Genomic DNA, 26,520 nt, shown 5'->3' on the forward strand with positions numbered 1-26,520 from the left:
GGCTGAAGACTGTCCTTGGTCCTAGCCCAGGCTCAATCCATTTCCAGGTGGTGGGTCCTTTGTGGGGGAAATGACCCATCATCTGGCAGTTTTGAGTGGGGACATCCTCTGGCAGGGCTCTGCTGTGGACCTGCTGGTACGTCTAGAGAGGATTATGGCTGCCCTTTGAGCACACAAGGCCTCCCCCCTTCAATAGTGCAGAACAACAGTGGAACGGTTTAGATCTGATACATGGTCAACCAATGCAATTCTGGGCTGCATCAATAGGAGTATAGCGTCTAGATCAAAGGAAGTAATAGTACCACTGTATTCTGCTCTGGTCAGACCTCACCTGGAATACTGTGTCCAGTTCTGGGCACCACAGTTCAAGAAGGATACTGACAAGCTGGAACATGTCCAGAGGAGGGCAACCAAAATGGTCAAAGGCCTGGAAACGATGCCTTATGAGGAACGGCTTAGGGAGCTGGGTATGTTTAGCCTGGAGAAGAGAAGGTTAAGGGGTGATATGATAGCCATGTTCAAATATATAAAAGGATGTCATATAGAGGAGGGTGAAAGGTTGTTTTCTGCTGCTCCAGAGAAGCGGACACAACAACAACAACAACAACAACAACAACAACAACAACAACAACAGGCAAAAATAAAATAAAATAATTGAGCACGTGCCTGGAATCCTCAGCGCCACTTCCCGGACCGCCAGAGCAGCTGAACCAAGCACTCGCGGATCTGCTTGGTTTTCACCCCATAGACAATGGGGTTCAGCATAGGGGGCACAGTGACAAAGACATTGGCCAGCAGGATGTGAGCGGGGCGGGGGATGCTGTTGGCTGCAAACCTGTACGCGAAGATGGAGAAGAAGGCTGGGACGTAAAACATCAGGATGACACAGACATGGGAGCCGCAGGTGCCCAGGGCTTTGGCCCGGGCGTCTCTGGACGGGAGGCGGAAGACGGCACGGAGGATCAAAGCGTACGAAACAGCGATCAAAACCGTGTCGACCCCCGTGGTCAAGAGAGCCACGGTCAGCCCGTACCAGATGTTGAGCGTGATGTCGGCGCAGGCCAGCTTAACGATGCCCATGTGCTCACAGAAGGTGTGGGAAATGACGTTGCAGTAGGAGGAAGGTCAAGGAGGCCATCAGGCAGAAGGCCCTCACCACCGCAGCCACCAAGATCCTCACGATCCACGAGGGCGTCAGCACAGTGGCGTAGCACAGTGGGTCGCAGATGGGAACGTACCGGTCATACGCCATCGCCAGGAGAATGGCCGATTCGGCTACGAAAAGGAAGTGGATGATGAACATCTGGGTGACGCAGGACCCAAAGTCGATCTCCTGGGCGTGGAACCAGAAGATGCCAAGGGTCTTGGGCATGGTGGTGGTGCACAGCGTTACGTCGGCCACGGCCAACATGGCCAGGAAGAGGAACATGGGCTCATGGAGGCTGCGCTCCTTGGCGATGACGAAGAGGAGGAGGCCGTTGCCCAGCAGAGCGAGGAGATACATGAAGCAGAAGGGGATGGAGATCCACATCTGAGATTCCTCCAGGCCTTCCACGCCAACCAGGATGCACTTGGTGATGGTAAAGCTGGAGCGATTGACAGCTGCCATGGCGGTGAGACGTTTCTCTCCTGGTGGCCCTGTGAAAACGGGAGGAAGTGCAAGCATCAGCCAGGTGAGCAGCCACTGCCTCCCCCTGCCCAGCAGCACCCAGCGCATGCTCTGCAGACACACACTCACACATTCTGCTCCCACCCAGGTCCTCCCACTACTGAGCTGTGAGTTGGCTGAGGTGTGCTGGGAGGTCTGAGGCAGAGGGGACTGCAGAATGCCCCCTTGCTCAACCTTCCATTAGCTGCCATGTGTGGGGTGTGACATAAGCAGTTAAATACAACATTTCCTGTTTGCCTAGAGTGGACACACAGGGGGATGTTGCTCCAGCCAGGAGGACTTCCTGTTACACCTGGTCTGGAGCATCCTTCCTTTGCATGTGACTAGATAGGTGGGTATGACCCTTCCAAACCCCACAGAAGGTCCAGTCACACAGCCACCTCCCTCTTTTTCGATGGCCTTTCTTCTCTTGGACTGCACTGCTGGCTCTCAGCCGGCAGCATGTGGGATCAGTTCCCATATGGGGTGAATTCAAACCCTCTTCTGTAACTCTAAGCTAAAGCCTGCCATAACAACAACAGCAGGAGCAGCAGGAGCAGCAGCAGCAATTTGTACCCTACCCATCTGGCTGGATTTCCCCAGCCACTCTGGGTGGCTTCCAACAAAAATCAAATACATTAAAATATCACACATTAAAAGCTTCCCTAAACAGGGCTGCCTTCAGATGTCCTCTAAATGTCTGGTAGTTGTCTATCTCTTTGACATCTGAAGGGAGGGAGTTCCACAGGGTGGGTGCCACTACCGAGAAGGCCCTCTGCCTGGTTCCCTGTAGCTTTGCTTCTCGCAGTGAGGGAACCGCCAGAAGGCCCTCGGTGCTGGACCTCAGTGTCTGGGCAGAACAATGGGGGTGGAGACGCTCCTTCAGGTATACAGGACTGAGGCCATTTAGGGCTTTAAAGGTCAGCACCAACACTTTGAATTGTGCTCGGAAACGTACTGGGAGCCAATGTAGATCTCTCAGGACCGGTGTTATGTGGTCCCGGCGGCCACTCCCAGTCACCAGTCTAGCTGCCGCATTCTGGATTAATTGCAGTTTCCGGGTCACCTTCAAAGGTAGCCCCACGTAGAGCGCATTGCAGTAGTCCAAGCGGGAGATAACCAGAGCATGCACCACTCTGGTGAGACAGTCCGCGGGCAGGTAGGGTCTCATCCTGCGGACCAGATGGAGCTGGTAGACAGCTGCCCTGGATACAGAATTAACCTGCGCCTCCATGGACAGCTGTGAGTCCAGAATGACTCCCAGGCTGCGCACCTGGTCCTTCAAGGGCACAGTTACCCCATTCAGGACCAGGGAGTCCTCCACACCTGCCCTCCTCCTGTCCCCCCAAGAACAGTACTTCTGTCTGCCTCCAGGCCTTCAGGGATCCAACTGTGAACTGAATGTGAGTAAACTTCTTATTACTTTGAAAAGAGGACAGTTGTGTCTTTATTCTTTTAGGAGGGGATCAAAGGGGTCTTACCAGGAATAACATAAATTATTATTGTAGAATAATAGATTCTAACGAATCTGCAACTAGCTTCCTGCTGTGTAAAAGGGGTGCGTGTGCTCTGCTGTATGAATAAATTCACTTGCGTGAGTTAGGAAGGATAATATTTAATCAACATATCCTCTCCTGCTACCCACACCAAATGCTGAGGTTACTGGGGGGGGCATTTTACTGGAGTGCCCCCAAGCAAAAGCTTACACAAGAAGAGCCCTGCTGTGTCAGGCCCATGGCCCATCTAGGGCCGCATCTTGCAGTGGCCAACCAGATGCCTGTGAAAAAACTGCATGCAGGATCCGAGCACAAAAGCCACCTCCTCTCCTGTGGTTTCCAGCAACCGGTATTCAGAAGGCATTGCTGCCTCCAACCACCCCTTCCTGGACCTTTTCCAACTTTGCAACCTCGTTTTCAAGGCGAGGCGTCCTGACCTGTACACCCTACGGCATTGCAAAGTAAATTCATAAAATGGCATGACAATAGCGTCCCCTTTATTTCCAAGCCCTTTCCTAATTCATCCTCTCATGGGCTGCCTGGCTCATACCTTTGATCCAGCCACTTTGTTTGGATAAGAAACAGATGGGTTACAGACGGCCTACTGAGTTGACCCAGGAAAGCTCTGGGTGGGGCTGGGCTTTTCCTGTTCTTCATAGCTTCTCTGCTTACACAGAGAAGACTGGACAGCTGGCAGGCAGTCTTCACGAGGAGTCCAAACTCCTGAGGTCCAGCTAAACTGGCAGCATCTGTGCTCCGTATGTTCATAAGAACATAAGAGGAATCTGCTGGACCATCTTGTCCAGCATCCTGTTCTCACAGTGGACAACCAGATGCCCCAATGGGAAAGCAGGGTCAGAGCACAAGAACAACTCTCCCCTTAGTGGAGCTAAGACTTGGGCCCAGTCTTATGCAACATCTTCATCAATGACTTGGATGATGGGCTTGAGGGCATCCTGACCAAGTTTGCAGATGACACCAAATTGGGAGGGGTGGCTAATACCCCAGAGGACAGGATCACACTTCAAAATGACCTTAACAGATTAGAGAACTGGGCCAGAGCAAACAAGATGAATTTTAACAGGGAGAAATGCAGAGTACTACACTTGGGCAAAAAAAAATGAAAGGCACAAATACAGGATGGGTGACACCTGGCTTGAGAGCAGTACATCTGAGAAGGATCTAGGAGTCTTGGTAGAACACAAACTTGACATGAGTCAACAGTGTGATGCAGCAGCTAAAAAAGCCAATGCAATTCTGGGCTGCATCAATAGGAGTATAGCATCTAGATCAAGGGAAGTAATAGTACCACTGTATTCCGCTCTGGTCAGACCTCACCTGGAATACTGTGTCCGGTTCTGGGCACCACAGTTCAAGAAGGATACTGACAAGCTGGAACGTGTCCAGAGGAGGGCAACCAAAATGGTCCAAGGCCTGGAAACGATGCCTTATGAGGAACGGCTTAGGGAGCTGGGTATGTTTAGCCTGGTGAAGAGAAGGTTAAGGGGTGATATGATAGCCATGTTCAAATATATAAAAGGATGTCATATAGAGGAGGGTGAAAGGTTGTTTTCTGCTGCTCCAGAGAAGCGGACATGGGGCAATGGATTCAAACTACAAGGAAGAAGATTCCACCTAAACATTAGGAAGAACTTCCTGACAGTTAAGAGCTGTTGGACAGTGGAATTTGCTGCCAAGGAGTGTGGTGGAGTCTCCTTCTTTGGAGGTCTTTAAGCGGAGGCTTGACAGCCATCTGTCAGGAATGCTTTGATGGTGTTTCCTGCTTGGCAGGGGGTTGGACTGGATGGCCCTTGGGGTCTCTTCCAACTCTAGGATTCTATGATTCCTGGTTGTCTCCAGCAACTGGCATTCAGAAGCATTGCTGCCTCTGACCATGCCCAATAGCCATTTATAGCTCTCACCTCCTCCGTGAATTTGCCTAATCTTCTTTTAAAGCCATCTAGGCAGGAGGCCATCACAACCTCTTGTGAGAGGGAGTGAAGACGGAATTTCTCTTCTGTGTCCCGAATCCTCACCATCTTTGATCTTGCCAGTGCCCGTCCACTGGGAGCGTTTGCCTGCTTGCTCTTGCCAGGCGGTTCTATCGCTCCCCTTACCTCAGACGCCAAAAAGGTCATGCAACGTTTTCCTGCTTTTAGCAAGCATAAGGCAATAAATGGTCCAATCTGAGGCTTTGCAGCCCTGGTGGAAGATGGACCTCATAAGAAGGCAGCGACTGAAGGTCAGCAAACCGGGTGAATTTATGTGTCTTCTTCCTCCTCCCTACCTCAGAGTCCCAGGAAGAGGCCTGCAGACAGCAGAAGTCCAGAGGGAGAGAGTCGGTTACAGTAAATGGAAGGGGAGGGAGCTTCAGGGTTTCCCGAGAGCTTCAGGGTTTCAGCAGGAACTCCTATGTCCAAAGGCAACTGAGGTCCCTACTCACACTCCCCAGTTCTGCAAGTGAAGTCCAGCGCTACAAAACTGCTAGGTTTAGTTATTTTCTTATTGCACACTTCTCTGCTTTAATGGGGGGAAATGAGCCAAGGTTCAGCTCCGGTTTCTGCTGCTTTCAAAACTGTGAGGAACAATAAGTTAAGGGTCAGAATTCAATCACGCATCTCCGCCAAGACCTCACACCCTCCCTCTTGGCCAGGTTTGTTGTTGTTGTTGTTCAGTCGTTCAGTCGTGTCCGACTCTTCGTGACCCCATGGACCAGAGCACGCCAGGCACGCCTATCCTTCACTGCCTCCCGCAGTTTGGCCAAACTCATGTTAGTAGCTTCGAGAACACTGTCCAACCATCTCGCCCTCTGTCGTCCCCTTCTCCTTGTGCCCTCCATCTTTCCCAACATCAGGGTCTTTTCCGGGGAGTCTTCTCTTCTCATGAGTTGGCCAAAGTACTGGAGCCTCAACTTCAGGATCTGTCCTTTCATTGGCCAGGTTTGGGTTGTAGCAATTCCTTCTGGGAGACATAGCACCTTGTATACACTAGCCGGATCAGAACATTTTATTGCTCCCGCTGGCCAGCTTGGATGGGCCCAGGTTGGTGTGGGGCATCTGAACCTGGGAAAGCCAAAAGTCTTTCCTGGTTGTGGGGGGGGGGCACAGAATGTCACTTCCCAAGCAAAGGACAGGACAGAAGGACCTTGCCTGCTCTTCCATCGTCTCCCAGCTTCCGTGGACTTGTCAATCCGGCACTCCCCACTACTCTCCTGTCTTTTGGAGGTGCCACATTAAAGCTTGCTTTGTAGCCCCACAGCTTGCAAATTTGTCACACACTCTGCCACATATGCACACCTGAGATGTGGCCAAATCTCCTTACCACTTGATAGAATGATGCAGTTGCCCAAACTACAGGAGAGCAGGAGGGCGGCCCTTGGGCAGAGTGCAATTTATGGCCGCCAATAGAATTTTTGACCCATCTACCACCTGCTAGCTTCGTAACCTTCAGTGTTGGCATAAGCACTATCTCAACGAGGAAACACCATTTATTGATTAGGGACAATCCCTGAAATGACTATAAATTAGCGGTTTGGTCTCCAGTTCCACAAGGCAACATTGACGGACTGTGGAGAAGATGGGTGGCCCAACTTCGAGGTCCCTGCTCCTTCTCCTCATCCATGGCATCTGTTTGGCCAGCATGAGCACCAACATTCCCGCAGAAAGTGAGGTAAGGAGAGGGTCCCATGGGTCATGGCAACAGGGACAAGGGGAGAGAGGAGACACAATAGCCAGAAAACAGGAAGCAGGAAGGAGGCTGGAGACACAGAGACCTGCTTGCTCTGTGCTGGATCCAAAGCTGTGACTAATGGGGAAGCATCCTATCCCAAAAGAAGAAAAACGGACTTCTGGGCGGATTGGGCATTCCTTTTAAATCATGACTCAGGATGTAATTATGTGTTACCTTAATTGATGTTTTTATAATTTTTTTATAGTTTTTATAGTTCTTATAGTTTTTTTATAGTTTTTATAATTCTATAATTTTATAAATAGGGGGTGATGTTTTATGTTGTAAATTTACTGCTTAGTCTGTTACGTTAAAGTCCTTTCGAAGTTCTAAGTAGAAAGGCTAAGTATACATATGTTGTATGTCATATGGTGTTTGAAAAATCGTGTGTGATGGGCCAATGGCCGTAATAAATATCTATCTATCTATCTAATGGGGAAGCAAGATCCACTGAGGTGTCAATGCTGAGATTCCCCCCTCCATCTTACACTCACGTTGTATACATGTCTAAATAAAACCGTACTTCCTAAAGACACCACTGTCTCCGCGGACCATTCTAAGGAGACCAAATTTAGCTAAGCAACTGGAACCCCCTGGAGTCTTTCACTGCTTAAATAATAATAATAATAATAATAATAATAATAATAATAATAATAATAATAATAAATTATTTATACCCCGCTCATCTGGCTGGGTCTCCCCAGCCACTCTGGGCAGCTTCCAACAAATACTAAAATACAATACAATGTCACAGATTAAAAACTTCCCTAAACAGGGCTGCCTTCAGGTATTTTCTAAATGACAGGTAGTTGTTTATCTCTCTGACCCCTGATGGGAGGGCGTTCCACAGGGCGGGTGCCACTACCGAGAAGGCCCTCTGCCTGGTTCCCTGTAGCTTTGCTTTTCGCAGTGAGGGAACCAACAGAAGGCCCTTGGCGCTGGATCTCAGTGTCCGGGCTGAACGATGGGAGTGGAGATGTTCCTTCAGGTATACGGGACCGAGGCCGTTTAGGGCTTTCAAGGTCAGCACCAACACTTTGAATTGTGCTCAGAAACGTACTGGGAGCCAATGCAGATCTCTCAGGACCGGTGTTATGTGGTCCCGGCGGCCACTCCCAGTCACCAGTCTAGCTGCCACATTCTGGATTAATTGCAGTTTCCAGGTCACCTTCAAGGGTAGCCCCACATAGAGTGCATTGCAGAGATCGAGGTGCTGTGTAAAAATAAACCAGAAGGTCTTAAAGCATCTAAGATTCTAAAACAAAAATGCTACCTGAACATGCAAGGTTTAAAAAGAAACCTGCAGTCCAGCAAGAAGTTCTTAGGGGGCCCTTGCCCACATCCTACTTTGGAACAAGACACTGGGTGGTTGTCAGCTGAAGGAATGCATGAGCAAAACTTCTTCCACCTGCACACTGGAACTTCCTCCCATATTCTCTCCCCATGGGTGCCCCACACCATCCCCAGATATGCTCCAAAGTGCTGAAGGAACCCCCAGAACAGATTTAGGGGGTGCAGATTGGGAGGGAAGCGGGGAAGTCCCATTGTACAGCAGCGGCTGTCCTACTTCTCAATGCCACATTGACTACCTCCCGTCATGTGTCATCATCACTGCCTTGCCACCCTGATCCATCCTCTGGCAATCTCCTGATTTGTTCAGTCGTTCAGTCGTGTCCGACTCTTCGTGACCCCATGGACCAGAGCACGCCAGGCACCCCTATCCTTCACTGCCTCCCGCAGTTTGGCCAAACTCATGTTAGTAGCTTCAAGAACACTGTCCAACCATCTCATCCTCTGTCGTCCCCTTCTCCTTGTGCCCTCCATCTTTCCCAACATCAGGGTCTTTTCCAGGGAGTCTTCTCTTCTCATGAGGTGGCCAAAGTACTGGAGCCTCAACTTCAGGATCTGTCCTTCTAGTGAGTACTCAGGGCTGATTTCTTTGAGAATGGATAGGTTTGATCTTCTTGCAGTCCATGGGACTCTCAAGAGTCTCCTCCAGCACCATAATTCAAAAGCATCAATTCTTCGGCGATCAGCCTTCTTTATGGTCCAGCTCTCACTTCCGTACATTACTACTGGGAAAACCATAGCTTTAACTATACGGACCTTTGTCGGCAAGGTGATGTCTTTGCTTTTTAAGATGCTGTCTAGGTTTGTCATTGCTTTTCTCCCAAGAAGCAGGCATCTTCTAATTTCGTGACTGCTGTCACCATCTGCAGTGATCATGGAGCCCAAGAAAGTAAAATCTCTCACTGTCTCCATTTCTTCCCCTTCTATTTGCCAGGAGGTGATGGGACCAGTGGCCATGATCTTAGTTTTTTTGATGTTGAGCTTCAGACCATATTTTGCGCTCTCTTCTTTCACCCTCATTAAAAGGTTCTTTAATTCTTCCTCACTTTCTGCCATCAATGTGCTGTGTGTGGGCTTCCCTTTGAAGACTGTTCAGAAACTTGAAAGAACTTCCCATGTGATGTTTGTGTTTTCCTCTGGTAGACATTGGCTACAGAAGCCCCGTTTCCGAGCGTCTTTTCCCGACTGCCCAGGTGGAAAGCGACATCTACCACTGCCTCCCAGGTAGGAAACAATCTTGCTGTTCGATGGAGACGTGTCTTACCTGAGGGCGCAGAAAGATGGGTTGGCACTGAGGAGGTTCTGCCTTGAACTCTCATGAGAGTCAAGCGGAATCTGAAGCCATGGGCAGATAACTTTGGAAGCGGTGAGCGGGGGACGAGAACGCCTGTCTTTCACGGGTTGAGTAGCATTGGTGAAGTCAAGAAAAAACACTCTTGGTACTTCTGTGCAGACAAACCACCTCTGCTTCACTTTGGGACAGCAAATCAAAAGCCACAAGTTGCTGGAAATCCCAGGTGGGGAGAGAGAGCTCTGCTTGTAGGCTTCCTGTTGGGGTACCTGGTTGGCCACTGGGAGAATAATAATAATAATAATAATAATAATAATAATAATAATAATAGTAATAATAAAATTTTATTTATATCCTGCCCTTCCCAGCCAAAAACCGGGTATCAAGCAGAAACCAACCCAAAGGCCAGGTGGAACAGCTCCGTCTTGCAGGCCCTGCGGAAAGATACCAAATCCCGCAGGGCCCTGGTCTCTTGTGATAGACTGTTCCACCAAGTCGAGGCCAATACTGAGAAAGCCCTGGCCCTAGTTGAGGCCAACCTAGCATCTTTGTTGCTCGGGACCTCCAAAATATTATTATTTGAGGACCTTAAGGACATTCCAGGAGAGGCGGTCCCTTAGGTACGAGGGTCCTAAGACACATAGGGCTTTAAAGGTCAAAACCAGCACCTTAAACCTGACCCTGTACTCCACCGAGAGCCAGTGCAGCTGGTAGAGCACTGGATGAATGTGATCCCGCGGCAAAGACCCCATGAGGAGCCTCGCCGCGGCATTCTGCACCCGCTGGAGTTTCCGGGTCAGCTTCAGGGGCAGCCCAGCGTAGAGCGAGTTACAATAATCAAGTCTGGAGGTGACCGTCGCATGGATCACTGTGGCCAGATCAGGGCGAGAGAGGTAGGGGGCCAACTGCTTATTACGGCAGAGAAGAACAGTGACCTGTGCTAAGGGGGCCCTAGTCCAGCTGCTGCTGCAGGACTCCTTGGGTGTTCTTACCCCTTGCCCTACTTGCTCTTGCAGCTGGTCTCACGTGTCAATGGCTCCGTGGACGATCGCGGGATATGCCAATGCTCTGTGCTCCTGCCAGAAGATGCTTTCCCTGCCCAGCGGGTGGAGACCCTCGAAAAGCTGGCAGAGTCGCTCTCGGAGAAGTTCAACAAGGAGCTTTCCAAGGTAAACGAGGACTTGAATTTAGGAATGCAGGCCTTGGGCCTTCTTAACGACTAAATGCCAAGAAATTGGTATTCCATTCCCAATGAAATGTAGGGGGATGTGGTGCAATGTATAAGATCAACACATTGTATCTTGAGCCCTGCATTGCAGGGGGGTTGGGCTAGATGACCCTTGGGGTCCCTTCCAACTCTACAATTATATGATTCTATGATTAGCTAATAAAGCAAAACCTGCCGCTGGGCATGACTTGCAGTTCTTTTCTCGTATTCATATTTCCTAGGTTAATGTATCATTTGTTCATTCCTTTCCCACTTCTGCCCCCAGTTCTGCCCCAAACAAGACCATATTCTAGGGATGAAATAAATTATGAAAGTCAAGTAGTTGGTTATTAAGATTAAGACAGCTTTGCTGGAGCAAGTGCCGCAGTCTGGAGCAGCTGTCACTCGAAACAAGACTGAATAGGCCAACTCTACGATCCCACTGGAACCCCTCTTTCTTTTGGGAAGCAGGCCTCTCTTCTCCTCTCCTTCCATCTTTCCTCCACCCTCACCTTGACCACTCTTCAATTGCTTTCATGGCTTTTCACCTTGTCTAGTTTGCCAGTCGTGCTTAGCCTTGAACACCAGAGCAAAAGAAGCTCTCCTCATGTGAAATCTTGAGAAAAGGAGGAGGAGGGAGCTGCTTCAATATAAGAGTGGGAGGAGAACATGAATGGGCCAGTTCAATAAAAGGGGTGCTCATCAGTTCCTTCCCTTCTCTCCCTGCCTGGCTTCTCCTGCTCCCTCTTCCAGTGTGGTGTAGTGGTTAAGAGCGGTAGACTCATAATCTGGTGAACCGGGTTCGTGTCTCCACTCCTCCACATGCAGCTGCTGGGTGACCTTGGGCTAGTCACACTTCTCTGAAGTCTCTCAGCCCCACGCACCTCACAGAGTGTTTCTTGTTGGGGAGGAAGGGAAAGGAGAATGTTAGCCGCTTGGAGACTCCTTCGGGTAGTGAAAAGCGGGATATCAAATCCAAACTCTTCTTCTTCTTCTTCTGTAGGTGACCGAGTATATGAAGATTGTGGATGTCTATGGCCATAAGCTCTTCAACCTCACACAACGGGTGGAGGAGATGCACAAGAGCCAAACCTCCTACACGGAGCTGGATTTTGAGGTCCTGAAGCTGGAGATCCAGGAGATGGAGAGCCTAGTGGTTCAGTTGAAGGCCTCCATAGGAGAGAGCAATGTGGTGGTCCAACAGCTCTATGTGGAGGTGAGGCTGGATCAGACAGACAGACAGATGGGTGGATAGGTTTTATCTTTGGGGAAATATAAAAAACCCAAATAGAGCATAGAAATGTTTTAAATAAAATAAAAAGGGCACATCTTAGAAAGGCAGAGGGACATCAGTGTGCCTGCATTAATTCAGGTTGTTCCTGAGTTGACAAAGGGCGTTGCCAGCGGGGAATGGCCAGGAGACGAAGACAGGAGTTGCAGCCCAACAATATCAGGAGGGCATCATGTTGGTCACCAGATCTGTATCCTTCCTTTTCTCTTCAGATTAAGAACATGAGCCTGATGGTGGCTCATCTGGAGAAACTGGACAAGAACAATGTCCTGGCCATCCGACGGGAGATCCTGGCCCTGAAGCAACGGCTGAAGGAATGTGAAGAGCCAAGCTCTGGTCATCTGGTTCCACCAGGTCAGCAGGGCTTCTAAGACCGTCGTTGGTGGTTGGGGGAGACAGTGAAGCCCTCAACACTGCTTGGGGCGTTGGGGTGAGGGAAGCCTGAGGATTGGAGCACATTCATAGGTCTCGCTTGGCTGGTTTCTAGTTGCTTCCACAGTTGTTGGGTCCTTGCATCCCTAACTGAATTCTCCCCATGCCCCACCATAAACCATGGGTGAAGGTCCTCTTCACGGTTTTCTGGAATTTGCAAAGTGACAGGGAAATGCATGGAAAAGTGTGGGTTGAAAGAGCAGCGAATGGGAAGACATGGAAACCAGGGCAAATGATCATAAAAATCCCCCGCAAACAAATCAGAGCAAATGCTCAATAAAGACGCGTTGCTCTCTCATCTCCACCTAAGCCTTTTGGAGGCTGTGGAGGACGAATGCACCATAAATAGGTTGTTTGGAGTTCTACATGGTGGAAGCGTAATATATGTGTCCGAGGCCTGCAAGGATCTGGGCCTGTCATGGGGGAAGATGGGCTTCCCTCGTGGAGTGGAAAGAAGTGGGTGAAAAGGTGAAGGAAGTATGGGATGTTTGAGGTTTTTGACCAGTAATGCTGCCTTTCCTGTGTTTTTCCTGCAAAGCGAGTTTCTTTTGGTTCCTTATTAAACGAGTTGCAATGGCTCTGTCATCCCTATAAAAGCTGTTAACCTCTGAATGGCAGTAGAAACACCCTTTCCATCAGCTCACGAGTGCCGAGCTGGTGGGGTTTTCTCCAGCTCAATTGCATTGGCTTAATCAGAAGATCAAACCTATCCATTCTGAAGGAAATCAGCCCTGAGTGCTCACTGGAAGGACAGATCCTGAAGCTGAGGCTCCAGTACTTTGGCCACCTCATGAGAAGAGAAGACTCCCTAGAAAAGACCCTGATGTTGGGAAGGATGGAGGGCACAAGGAGAAGGGGACGACAGAGGATGAGATGGTTGGACAGTGTTCTCGAAGTGACTGGCATGAGTCTGACCAAACTGTGGGAGGCAGTGAAGGATAGGGGTGCCTGGCGTGCTCTGGTCCATGGGGTCACAAAGAGTCGGACACGACTGAACGACTGAACAACAACAAAATCAGAAGAGTCTTGAAAACAGACTTCTTAAACCCTAACAGACTTTTACCCTAAACCACAATGTGAAGGCTTAATGTTTCTCTCACCATGTTCATTCAAATCACCTTCTCTTTCTCTGTTTGGTTCTAGGCTTCTGCAACCACAGTGGCCTCGTGAACATCAGCAAGCCGCACCTCCACAGCTGGAACTGGAGAGGGTCTGGCTACTACTATGGTGTCTGGGGCAAAGGCTACTCTCCAGGCAGCCCTACAAGTGAAGCCTATTGGGTGGCCCCAATGGGTGATGAAAGGAACATGCAGACAATTGATCTTTACTCATCCTATGAAAACCTATTATTTTATAGACAATCTAAGAGACTTAGTCTATCTGGGCAAGGAAGTGGAGCAACAGTATACAAGAATTTCCTGTACTTTAACTACCACAACACCAATCAGATGTATAAATTAGATTTGAGCTCCAACGCTGTGGTTTTGAAAAGCACGATCACAGGGGCTGCCTACAACAACCGCTTTTCCTATGCAGGGATGGCTTGGCAAGATATAGACTTGGTTGTGGATGAAAGCGGGTTGTGGGCCATTTATTCCACAGAGGCAAACACAGGGAACATCGTGATCAGCAAGATAAACGAGGACACCCTCCAGATGCAGAGGACCTGGTTCACACGGCAGTACAAGCCGTCTGTGACAAGCGCCTTCATCATCTGTGGAGTCCTGTACGTCACTCGGTCTCTGAACACACAGCAAGAGGAGATCTTCTATACATTTGACACAAGAACGGGGAAGGAGGGCCGGATCAGCATAGTGCTGGAGAAGCCTTTTGGCACAGTGCGGGGGGTGGACTACCACCCAACAGACCACAAACTGTATCTGTACAATGATGGCTTCTTGGTTTCTTACGATCTGGTGTTCCAGCTAGCCTCTCCGTGAAGGAAACACGACAATTCTATTATTCTTAGCTTCCCTTTCTGAAATGTCTTTCTCTTTGCAATCTTCTCTGCTGAGCAATCCTGCCCATGATTACAATTAAAAAAACAATCTAACAAGTGAAATGTGGATGTGAAATTGGATCAAATAAAAGTCCATTGTCACTGCAAAAATTAATGGTGTGTGTGTCCTTCAGGCATTGCAATCATGCGGTCAACGGGTGTCAGTGTAGGTAGAGTCAAAAGTAACTCCTGCTGAGTACGCTGGGGTTTATTCCCAGGTATGTGAGTGGAGGATGGCAGCCAAGTTACATCTTACAGCATCTTTGGACTCCAGTTAGATGTTTCCTGGAAGAAAAGGCCTGTGATTAAAGCCTCACAGATTTATGGGACTATGAGACTAGATGAATCTGGCCTTTTCACCAAGACAGACTGTTGTTTTGCCCAATGGTGAGTCACACCTGATGTCTGATGTAAACAGTCTATGCAGCCATGCTAAGAGGCTACCTCCACTTTCCTAAGGACACTGCAGTTATGTTTGAAAGGTTGCCAGTTAGCATTTGTGAGCAAAAAGTGGGGAAGCATATCTAGAAACAAAACACTGAACAGCTATCTATTCGTGGTTTATGGCAGGGGTGTGTAAATCCCAGATGCTCTAGGTGGCAGTCTTGAGCTACATTTGAATACATGGGTTTGTCATAGGAACCCTCTACCACCATCAGAACTCCCTACTTTCAGGTGTGTGTGGGGGGGCGGTGAGTTATGGGACCCAAGAGGAAGGCAATGCCTTATGGTGGGAGAGATAAGAAGCCAGCTGGAAGAGGAGGCAGAAGGAATCCAGTGCTAGCGAAGGAGAGTGAGACACCTCAGGAGAAAAGCTTGAGAGCTGGCAGAAATGGGGGTGAGAGGTGAGGGCAGAAGAGATGGCGGGTGATTGGGGAGGAAGGGTGGGAAGGGCGGACAGAGACACGGAAGAGAGAGAGGGGGAGGGTGGCAGTAAAGGAACAGCAGCCCATAAAGCAGCTTCTAAGGAGATGGTTTGGCAGGCTCCGCCTCGAAGGCTAAGCAGCAAAGCAGGATAGTGACCCTGGATCATAGAATGGTAGAGTTGGAAGGCACCCCAAGTGGCAGATGACCGGGAGAATCCGTAATCTGAGAGACGACGCGGTGGAAAAAGAATGGGGAAAATCTAAATTGTATTTTAAAAAGTATTGTAATATTTGAAATTTTGATTCTAGAAGAAGGATAGGCTGTCACATATATAATTTGAAGCAAAAGAAAATTTCAGGAGATTATAGAATTTAGAATTTGATTGAGAAATTTTTTAGATATAAATGATTTTAGATTTTAAATGTTTTAATTTCAGATTGAATGGTATTTATAAAAGATGTGATAAGGGTTAAATTCGGAAGTTACGTGAAATATTCTCGAGGGACGTAAATTAGGGGAAACAGGAGGAAGTCAGAAAAAGATGATAAGAAAATGGAAATTTTTTTTTAGTATAATGACATATTGTTTTTTGTTGTTATTTTTGGATGTTTTTTCTTTTAACTGTTTTGTATTTGGTTTTTCTTTTTTAGTTCATTGTTGTTGTTTTTTGTTTAATTTGTTGTTGTTTTTGGAAAATACAATAAATATTATTTGGAAGGCACCCCAAGAGTCATGTAGTCCACCCCCTACAATGCAGGAATCTCAGCTAAAACATCCATGATAGACGGCCATCAAACCTCTGCTTAAAATCCTGCAAGAAAGGAGAGTCCACCATCTTCTGGTGGAGATTGTTCTCCTGTCAAACAGCTCATCTTACCCTCAGAAAGCTCTTCCTGATGTTTAGTTGGAATTTCCTTTCTTGCAATTTGAAGCCACTGGCTTGAGTCCTAGCCTCCAGAGCAGGGGTCAGAAACCTTTTCCAGCCATGGGCCAGTCCCCTGTCCCTCAGACCATGTGGTGGGCCAGACTATATTGGGGGGGGGGAATGAATGAATTCCTATGCCCCACTAATAACCCAGAGATGCATTTTAAATAAAAGTATTAAGTAGTTGGTGGACATAGCAGACGACAACATGGTGATTCTCCAAGCAGCTCTCTTTATTCTCAGGCTGGAACAGAACTGAGCTGAAGGGCTGAGCCAGCCTGCTTATATAGTACTCAGTAACATGAAACAGTAACAACTCTCTCTAGCTGCCCAATCCGTGAACGGCACTCTCAATCCTTCATTTGCATGTGGACCTGAGTGAGAACTGCAGTCACGGTGGGCAGAGTGAAACTATATACACAACACCCCTAGTGGCCTAGGGTGAGAACTTCAACACATAACAAAAGGGACACGTTCTACTCATGTAAAAACACTAGGCAGGCCCCACAAATAACCCAGAGATGCATTTCAAATAAAAGGACACATTCTACTCATGTAAAAACACGCTTATTCCCTGACCGCCCACGGGCCTTAGGTTGCCTACCCCTGCTCCGGAGCAGCAGGAAACAAGTCTTGCTCTAGCTTCCACATGACAGCCCTTGAGATATTTGAAGATGGACATCAGAGCAGTTGTAGTTCTTGGGATGCCCATATTACATGCTTGCCCAAGTGAATGACTGCCTGGGATGCCTTGAGTTCTGTCATGGACAAAAGGTAGATGTAAATGTAATAAAATATTAATTGCTGCATTGAATCTCAGTTATTATTCTGCTTCTGGGTGATAAGCAACCGCTCATCAGCCCTGGTGTGGAAAGGGCTTGCGTAAGCAGAAGTATGAAATCTTCTGTTGCCACAAGACAATGGATGGGGAAGCTGCTATGGCCTGGCCCTGGCAGACCCATCCTTCACATGGGTGGGGCAGCCTTTTCAGAAAAATGGATCATGTCTCTTGAAACAAAATAGAAAATTCTTTCCAGTAGCACCTTAGAGACCAACTGAGTTTGTTCCTGGTATGAGCTTTCGTGTGCATGCACACTTCTTCAGATACCTGAAGCTCATACCAAGAACAAACTCGGTTGGTCTCTAAGGTGCTACTGGAAAGAATTTTCTATTTTGTTTCGACTATGGCAGACCAACACGGCTACCCACCTGTAACATGTCTCTCGAGTCCTTTTAACTAAACGTGCTGGGGCTGAAGCTAGGAACTCCTGCTCCTTCACCCAAATGTAGTCCTACTACCCAAATAGACCCCCTTGCAGGGGGTCTTTTAAACAGAAAGGCAGGAAACAAACTACTGTGGAGGCTGCAGTGACAGAACCCTGCAAAGCTGATGCAAGGATCAGCAGCATTGTAGTCCGCTAAAGGCTCTGCTTGTAGGCTTGTCCATCAATACAAGCCCACACTCTTGTCTGAAACCCTAGTAAACCCAGTAGCACCCTGGGCCCCTGGGCATCGTCTGGTGAGTAGCACATCCCTGGCTGAAATCCCAGTTCAGCCCTGAGGTTCTCGTAATAAATGCTGGCCCTCCCCTTTCACTTACGGTAACCGATTTTATTCCTCTGGAGTCTAATTTGCTCCAGGCCCCCTCCTGGGACTCTGAGGTAGGGAAGAGGAGGACACATAACCTTCCACTCTTTGCTGCTCTGGCTAATGCTTCCTATGACTTCTTCTGAGGTGGTCTGGAGAAGACACTTGGCGGTCCATCTTGGGTCTAATAATTCAGATTTTTTCACCAGTTTGACAGGACAGCAATGTCCCAGTTCTGACTGTATATTGCATTAAAGGTAAAGGTAAAGGGAACCCTGACCATTAGGTCCAGTCGTGTCCGACTCTGGGATTGCGGCGCTCATCTCGCTTTACTGGCCAAGGGAGCCGGCGTACAGCTTCCGGGTCATGTGGCCAGCATGACAAAGCCGCTTCTGGCGAACCAGAGCAGCACACGGAAACGCCGATTACCTTCCCGCCGGAGCGGTACCTATTTACCTACTTGCACTTTGACGTCCTTTTGAACTGCTAGGTTGGCAGGAGCTGGGACCAAGCAAAGGGAGCTCACTCCATCGCAGGGATTCGAACCGCTGACCTTCTGATCGGCAAGCCCTAGGCTCTGTGGTTTAGCCCACAGCGCCACCTGCGTCCCCTATTGCCTTAGGATTGCCAAAAATGGATAAACAGCACATACCTGACTGCAGGAAAGGAGATGTCAAGTAGTCCCTGACTGGTCGTTTCTACCAGGGAGAGCTTCGTGGTCTGAAGATCAGCACCAGAACAGGATTGAGGACAGAGGATGTGGTTCCGCTGCACATGGCCCAGAGCCCAGGAGGGGCAGAATTGAGAAGACCCACCACTGAGAAGATTCATTTTGGAGCGCCAAATATCGGCCTCACTCAGGGTGCCATACTACCAAAGATTGCCAAAGTCCACCCCTGACCACCACCACTGTTCCGGCAGCACAAAGAAGGAAAGAGACCCAGAGCAGGGTCTTGGTGAGTTGTCTGCTCTCTGTGTTTTGGGTTCCCTGCTAGAACAGGAAGACCTGAATGGCGGCCGGTGTGTGTGTGTGTATGTGTGTGTGTGTGTGTGTGTGTGTAGAAGAGCCTGCGAGGAAAGTAGAGGGCAAGGAGGGGCATAAAAGCAGAGGGGGGGGTAGAGGAGGGATTGCCAAGAAAATCCAACACTGTCATATTTGTTTTCAAAAGAGGAAACTTCTATAGGTAGTGTTACGCAGCGGTGGAAGTCAACCAATTTTAATGTAATTTTTCCTTTAAAAAAATGTATCTTTTTTCTTCTTCTTTCTTCCACTCCGTTATTTTCTTCTTCTTCTTCTTCTTCTTCTTCTTCTTCTTCTTCTTCTTCTTCTTCTTCTTCTTCTTCTTTTCTCTCTCTTCTTTTCCTTTTAGTGGCTATTTCATTTGTTTTTATGTAAGTATGCACTCTTATGTAAATTTAAAACTTTTGTATACATTTTATGTAATAAAACTTATTGAATTAAAAATAAAATAAAATAAAAGTACTTTAGATAGCCAAAAAAAGAGGAAACTTCCTGTAAGTGAAGAGATTTCTAAAAAGGAAGCTGAAAGGAAAAAGGAAGGAAGTAATAATAATAATAATAATAATAATAATAATAATAATAATTTATTATTTATACCCCGCCCATCTGGCCGGGTCTCCCCAGCCACTCTGGGCGGCCTCCAACAAATACCAAAATACAATACAGAGTCACAAATTAAAAACTTCCCTAAACAGGGCTGCCTTCAGGTATTTCCTGAATGTCAGGTAGTTGTTTATCTCCTTGACCTGTGATGGGAGGGCGTTCCACAGGGCGGGCGCCACTACCGAGAAGGCCCTCTGCCTGGTTCCCTGCAGTTTTGCCTCTCGCAGTGAGGGAACCGCCAGAAGGCCCTCGGCGCTGGATCTCAGTGTCCAGGCTGAATGATGGGGGTGGAGACGCTCCTTCAGGTATACAGGACCGAGGCCGTTTAGGGCTTTAAAGGTCAGCACCAACACTTTGAATTGTGCTCGGAAACGTACTGGGAGCCAATGCAGATCTCTCAGGACCGGTGTTATGTGGTCCCGGCAGCCACTCCCAGTCACCAGTCTAGCTGCCGCATTCTGGATTAATTGCAGTTTCCGGGTCACCTTCAAAGGTAGCCCCACGTAGAGCGCATTGCAGTAGTCCAAGCGGGAGATAACCAGAGCATGCACCACTCTGGTGAGACAGTCTGCAGGCAGGTAGGGTCTCAGCCTGCGTACCAGGTGGAGCTGGTAGACAGCCGCCCTGGACACAGAATTAACCTGCGCTTCCATGGACAGCTGTGAGTCCAAAATGACTCCCAGGCTGCGCACCTGGTCCTTCAGGGGCACAGTTACCCCATTCAGGACCAGAGAATCCTCCACACCTGCCCTACTCCTGTCCCCCAACAACAGTACTTCTGTCTTGTCAGGATTCAACCTCAATCTGTTAGCCGCCATCCATCCTCCAAGGAAGGAAGGAAGGAAGGAAGGAAGTTATTGGCGGGGGAGGGGTGGGAGCAGACAGAGTACTGAATCAATGCTGGAACTGCTGGCCAGGAAATCTGTCAAGCAGCTTGTGGAACCAGGCAGAGGAAGTCAGTCTGCCCTAATAAATAAAAAATAAATATAAATTGTCCAGTAGCACCTTAGAGAATACCAAGTAGTTCTGGGCACAAGCTTTTGTGTGCATGCACACTTCTTCAGATACCACGAAAGCTTATACCCAGAACTACTTGGTATTCTCTAAGGTGCTACTGGACAATTTTTTAATTTTTAAAATTTATTTCGACTTCGTCAGACCAACACGACTACCTACCTGAGTCTTCCCTAAGTATGGAAGGGAAAGTGTGCCCTGATTTGTAGGTACACATTTCATGTGCCCCCTAAATTTGAAGAAGGGGAGTAGCCAGCAGCCCAGCCGAGGATTCAGGAACCAACTGGTCACTGGAAGCTCTTTCTAATCTTACGTTCTTATGAGGCACGGCTATCAGACGGGATCAGCTTTTTCTAAGGGCACCCTAGGAAAATGCCCCCCCCCCAGAGTAACCTCAGCATGGCGCTTTGCAGTTTAATGGGGCTGTTCTCCATTCACCTCTGCTCCAACAAATCTCAGCTTGACTCTGGGAGGAGTTGGGTGGGAGCAGGTGTGTGATTGTGTGTGTGGTTGCAAATGTGCGTCCACAGAACATCCACTAGCTTCTTCCTGGATGGAGGAAGCCAGTGGCTGATAACTGGGCTGGCCCTGGCATTTCCTCCCGTTTTCACAGGGGCGCCAAGAGAGAAGCTTCTCCACACCTTGGTGGCTGCCAATTGCTCCAGCTTCACCATCACCAAGCGCCTCCTTCATTCCTCTAAGCCGGCTGGAAGATTTTGAGAAGTCATGTCTCCCATGTCCGCTTCCAACCACACAGGAACCAGCCCTTCTGTCTTCATCCTGGTGGGCATCCCAGGCAAAGAGGATCTCCACCTCTGGATCTCCATCCCCTTCTTCCTGATGTACCTGGTGGCCCTCTCAGGGAATTCTGGCCTCCTCTTGATAATCGCCACTGAGCGCAGCCTCCACCAGCCCATGTACCTCTTCCTTTCCCTTCTTGCAGGGGCCGACCTCATGCTCACCACCACTACAGTGCCCAAAATGCTCGACATCTTCTGGGCAGGTGCCGGGGAGATCCCCTTCGCCGCCTGCATTGCCCAGACTTCCCTGCTCGTTTTCCTCTTCGTTTCAGAGTCGGCCGTCTTGCTGGCCATGGCATTTGACCGCTACGTTGCCATCTGCAGGCCGCTCAGGTACTCCGCGGTGTTGACGCCTCGGTTGATTGTCCGGATGGGGGTGGCTGGTGTGGTCCGGAGCTGCTGCACGGCCATCCCCTTTGCCTTCCTCTTGAAGAGGTTGCCATATTGCGGGACGAACGTAATCCCCCACACGTACTGCGAGCACATGGCTGTGGCTGCTCTGTCCTGCGGAGACATCACCGCCAACAACATCTACGGGTTAGCCGTCTCTCTCCTGTCTACGGGGCTGGATGCGGTGCTCATTGCGGTCTCCTACATCCTGATCCTGAGGTCCATCTTCCGGATGCCGTCCAGAGATGCCCGGGGAAAGGCACTCAGCACCTGTGGCTCCCACGTCTGCGTCATCCTCATGTTCTACACCCCAGCCTACTTCACCATCCTGGCGCACCGCTTTGGCCACAACATCCCCCGGTACGTCCACATCCTCTTGGCCAACGTGTACCTGCTCCTTCCCCCCATGCTGAACCCCATCATTTACGGGGTGAAAACCAAGGAGATTCGGGAGCAGGCAGCTCTCCTCTTCTCCCAAATTGGGAAGAGGTGCTGAATTCTGGCTCTTAGTTGAGGGGTGGAACCGAGAACCAACTTCTTGCTGAAGGTTGACCTGAAGTCGGGGCTTTTGGCTGCACCTGTGGCCACGTTTGGAAGAATTGCCATGGGCATCACTGTAACTATTGTAACTTTGTTCCGTGTGATTCTTAAAGTTCTTTTGTTAACAATAGTTTTGTTAAGGGTCTCTGAAGAGACTCTGAAGGATTTAAACACAAGTAAGTAGCACAGACCTCTCACGCATCAAACGGCTGTACATAAACTTTACACAAATGATAAATCTGCTGGCCAAAAGGTCTAAGGAAGTAGAGGATGTGGAATACTAATGGAAACTTCTGCTGGTGTAGATGCATTGTAGGTGAAGTAGCCTATCTTGATTTCAGCAAAGCCTTTGACAAGGTGCCCCATGATATTCTTGTAAAGAAGCTGGTAAAATGTGGGCTAGACAATGCTACCATTCAGTGGATTTGTAACTGGCTGACTGACCGAACCCAAAGGGTGCTCATCAATGGCTCCTCTTCATCCTGGAGAGAAGTGACTAGTGGGGTGCCACAGGGTTCTGTCTTGGGCCCAGTCTTATTCAACATCTTTATCAATGACTTGGATGATGGGCTTGAGGGCATCCTGATCAAGTTTGCAGATGACACCAAATTAGGAGGGGTGGCTAATACCCCAGAGGACAGGATCACACTTCAAAATGACCTTAACAGATTAGACAACTGGGCCAAAGCAAACAAGATGAATTTTAACAGGCAGAAATGTAAAATACTGTTGTTGTTGTTCAGTCGTTCAGTCGTGTCCGACTCTTCGTGACCCCATGGACCAGAGTACGCCAGGCACGCCTATCCTTCAATACTACACTTGGGCAAAAAAATGAAAGGCACAAATACAGGATGGGTGACACCTGGCTTGAGAGCAGTACATGTGAAAAGGATCTAGGAGTCTTGGTAGACCATAAACTTGACATGAGTCAACAGTGTGATGCAGCAGCTAAAAAAGCCAATGCAATTCTGGGCTGCATCAATAGGAGTATAGCATCTAGATCAAGGGAAGTAATAGTACCACTATATTCTGCTCTGGTCAGACCTCACCTGGAATACTGTGTCCAGTTCTGGGCACCACAGTTCAAGAAGGATACTGACAAGCTGGAACGTGTCCAGAGGAGGGCAACCAAAATGGTCAAAGGCCTGGAAACAATGCTTTATGAGGAACGGCTTAGGGAGCTGGGTATGTTTAGCCTGGAGAAGAGAAGGTTAAGGGGTGATATGATAGCCATGTTCAAATATATAAAAGGATGTCATATAGAGGAGGGAGAAAGGTTGTTTTATGCTGCTCCAGAGAAGCAGACACAGGGCAATGGATTCAAACTACAAGAAAGAAGATTCCACCTAAACATTAGGAAGAACTTCCTGACAGTAAGAGCTGTTTGACAGTGGAACTTGCTGCCAAGGAGTGTGGTGGAGTCTCCTTCTTTGGAGGTCTTTAAGCGGAGGCTTGACAGCCATCTGTCAGGAATGCTTTGATGGTTTCCTGCTAGGCAGGGGGTTGGACTGGATGGCCCTTGGGGTCTCTTCCAACTCTAGGATTCTATGATTCTATGAAGTTAAAGAGGTGGAGCAAGAAATGAAAAGTGTGTCATTGTGCAGCAACAAGAAAAGCTAATGCAATTCTGGCCTGCATTGACAGAAGTGCAGTGTCCAAGGGAAGTCATAATACTGATCTATTCTGTCTTGGTCCGACCCCAACTAGAGTCCTGGGTCCTATTCTGGGCACCCCAGTTGAAGAAGGGTATTGACAAGCTGGGGGTGCTTGGCCTGGGAAAGAGGAGACTGAGAGGAGATATGAGAGTCATCTTCAAATCTCTAGAGCTGTCCCATGGAAGATGGAGCGAGTTTCTTTTCTCCTGCTCTGGAGGGTAGGACTCGAACCAATGGCTTCAAGTTACAAGAAAAGTGATTCCAACTAACCATCAAGAAGAACATCCTGATAGAAAGAGCTGCTCAACAGTGCAAAGGTGGTGGGCTCTCCTTCCTTGGAGGTTCTGAACCTGAAGTTGGGTGGCCATCTGTCCTGGGTGCTCCAGTTGAGATTCCTGCATTGCAGGGGGTTGGACTAGATGGCCCTCGGGGGTCCCTTCCAACGACGCAATTCTGTGGTTCCGTGGGGAGAATGTGGCTGCAGTAGAATGACACCACATCCAAAGCCTCTTTGTTTCCGCAACATGTCCAAAACAATGGCACAACTTTACAACTGGCTTGAGGGCAGCTTCCCTCTCGTTGAGGTCCATGGGAGGGTCTCCCCTTTACAAAGCTACTTCTTCTCAACACGCTCACCCTAGGATGCCAGAGCTCTGGATCTGGCGCAAGTCAGGATCTTTTAGGCTGCCCTTGATCCCCCTGTGGACCATTCTCCAAGTAAAGAGCCTGGATTCCTTAGGAGTCTCCCAGTTACAATAGCAGAAAAGCTTCTTTAAGGAGAGCTCATAGTTTTATGTCGCCTTGCGGTTCCAAAACTCATTTCTGGAAGTTGTCAATTGTTAGTTTGTATTAGCAATAATTTTATTTTACATATTTTATTAAAACATTTTGAAGGGCAGTGTGTGTATGCTTTTACAATCAAGCAGTGTCTACATTTTATGAAAATTACAATACATCATAAAATAAGATAACATAAACAGGAGACATAAAAAATTTAATAAAATACGGCACAGTCTTTCAGGTTGTGTCTTCCTGGGGTTCCACAGCTTTGCTGGATGGAGAGGAAATGGTCTCTCCTCCTTCATCTCAGCTCCACAGCAGTTCTCTCAAAAAGGCCTGGCGCTCCAGAATGCGGAACTCGGAGCCCTTCATGACATAAAAACATCCTCAAACAAGTGCTGGGGAAATAATAATAATAATAATAATAATAATAATAATAATAATAATAATAGGAGTGCTTATTCAATTTATATACCACCCTTTAGCAGAAGTTCCCAGGGCGGTGTACCACATTAAAAGCAACTTTGCTGCCACATAAACCCGGACAACACCATTACTGGTCCCAACAACATCAAACACACCATCTCAGGACTATTTAATTGCTCATATTCCAACATTGTGTATGCCATCAAATGCCAACAGTGCCCTTCAGCTCTCTATATTGGACAAACAGGCCAAACCCTACGCCAAAGGATAAATGGACATAAATCTGATATCAGGAATCACAAGACAGAGAAACCAGTAGGAGAACACTTCAATCTCCCAGGACATTCTATAAAAGATCTCAAAGTAGCTGTCTTAATACAAAGGAATTTCAGAAATAGACTGGAAAGAGAAGTGGCTGAATTGCAACTAATCACCAAACTTAAAACCATGGAGAAACCTGGTCTGAACAAAGACATTGGATTCTTATCTCATTATACATGACAAAGCTATCTTTAGCCATCTCACCCCTTGCTTTTTCCTTTAGGACCAATTGCAGTCGTTAACAGTCGTCAACAGGTTTTCCACACCAAACAGCCGATCTCCCATTCCCACCACCCTTCTGAGTAATACCCCTCCCCACCCTCTCACTATATATAAGGGTCTGGTGACTTCTGTTTCAGTGTATCTGAAGAAGTGTGCATGCACACGAAAGCTCATACCAGGAACAAACTCAGCTGGTCTCTAAGGTGCTACTGGAAAGAATTTCCTATTTTGTTTTGACATTAAAAGCACGTTACAGAACAATGATAAAAGTATAATAGAAAGCATTCTGCGAGGCAGCCTAATAATGCAGCACTCCTTTTAAAACGTGAGGGGAGACTCACTGCTCACCTGTTTTTAAGGCGATTCATCCAAGGTTCTGACATAGTCCCCCCCCCCCCCCCAAAAAAAAGCATCTCTGGGATTGTGCAATGCACGAGAGAAAACGCACAGAGGGCTGAGCAGCGTGGACTCGGCTTTTCAAGGGTTAAAGGGAACTGAGCTGCCTTCCTAGAGAGGACAGGAAGTAAAGGGGGGGCTAAGTCCTCCAGAACCGAGGCCCCTCCCTCCTGTTCCTGCAAGGGGGGGGGCAGCCTTGCTTTCCTCTCCTGCAAATGCTGCCTTGCACTCCTCCACGGGGATCTGGTGGGTCTCTTCTTCCTCCCCCCCCCTAAGAGGGTGCTGTGGGGAGAAGGTGGGGGTCCCAGGGATGCAGGGGAGGGTGGCTCATGGGGGGGGGGCAGGGGGTCCTGCCAGGGAGGGGCGAGGTCGCAGGAACAGTCTCCTTCCTTTGGATCAGAGCTTCCCAATATCTCTTTTTTTGGGGGGGTGGGGAGGAAGTTTCCGCCCACCTTTCAGGAAAAATAATAATATTCAGAGCCCCCTGGGAAATCTAGCAGATGGAAATCTGGCTTTTTAAAATAAGGTTATTA

The 26,520-nt window shown here is 48.4% G+C and overlaps 4 protein-coding genes across 4 annotated transcripts in view; 2 read left to right on the top strand and 2 right to left on the bottom strand.

The window, feature by feature from the left end:
* The window catches only part of LOC117044871, a 628,087-nt gene that overhangs the window by 344,417 nt on the left and 257,150 nt on the right, over nucleotides 1-26,520 (bottom strand). The gene's annotated exons all lie outside the window — the stretch shown is intronic.
* The window catches only part of LOC117044870, an 878,236-nt gene that overhangs the window by 238,607 nt on the left and 613,109 nt on the right, over nucleotides 1-26,520 (top strand). The window lies entirely within an intron of this gene.
* Nucleotides 676-1,609, bottom strand: LOC117044969 (olfactory receptor 52B6-like). Its single transcript, XM_033145763.1, is given in 2 exon segments — nucleotides 676-1,117; nucleotides 1,119-1,609. Coding segments are annotated over 2 exon segments (933 nt in total).
* Nucleotides 21,184-22,143, top strand: LOC117044970 (olfactory receptor 52Z1-like). Its single transcript, XM_033145764.1, has one exon. It carries the CDS (start codon nucleotides 21,184-21,186, stop codon nucleotides 22,141-22,143), a length of 960 nt encoding a protein of 319 aa, XP_033001655.1.

This window comes from Lacerta agilis, chromosome 4 (assembly GCF_009819535.1).
Source record: "Lacerta agilis isolate rLacAgi1 chromosome 4, rLacAgi1.pri, whole genome shotgun sequence".
Taxonomy (NCBI): Eukaryota; Metazoa; Chordata; class Lepidosauria; order Squamata; family Lacertidae; genus Lacerta; species Lacerta agilis.

Coding starts and splice junctions, on each gene's coding strand:
- LOC117044970 (XM_033145764.1), top strand. CDS start 21,184: ATGTCTCCCATGTCCGCTTCCAACCACACAGGAACCAGCCCTTCTGTC.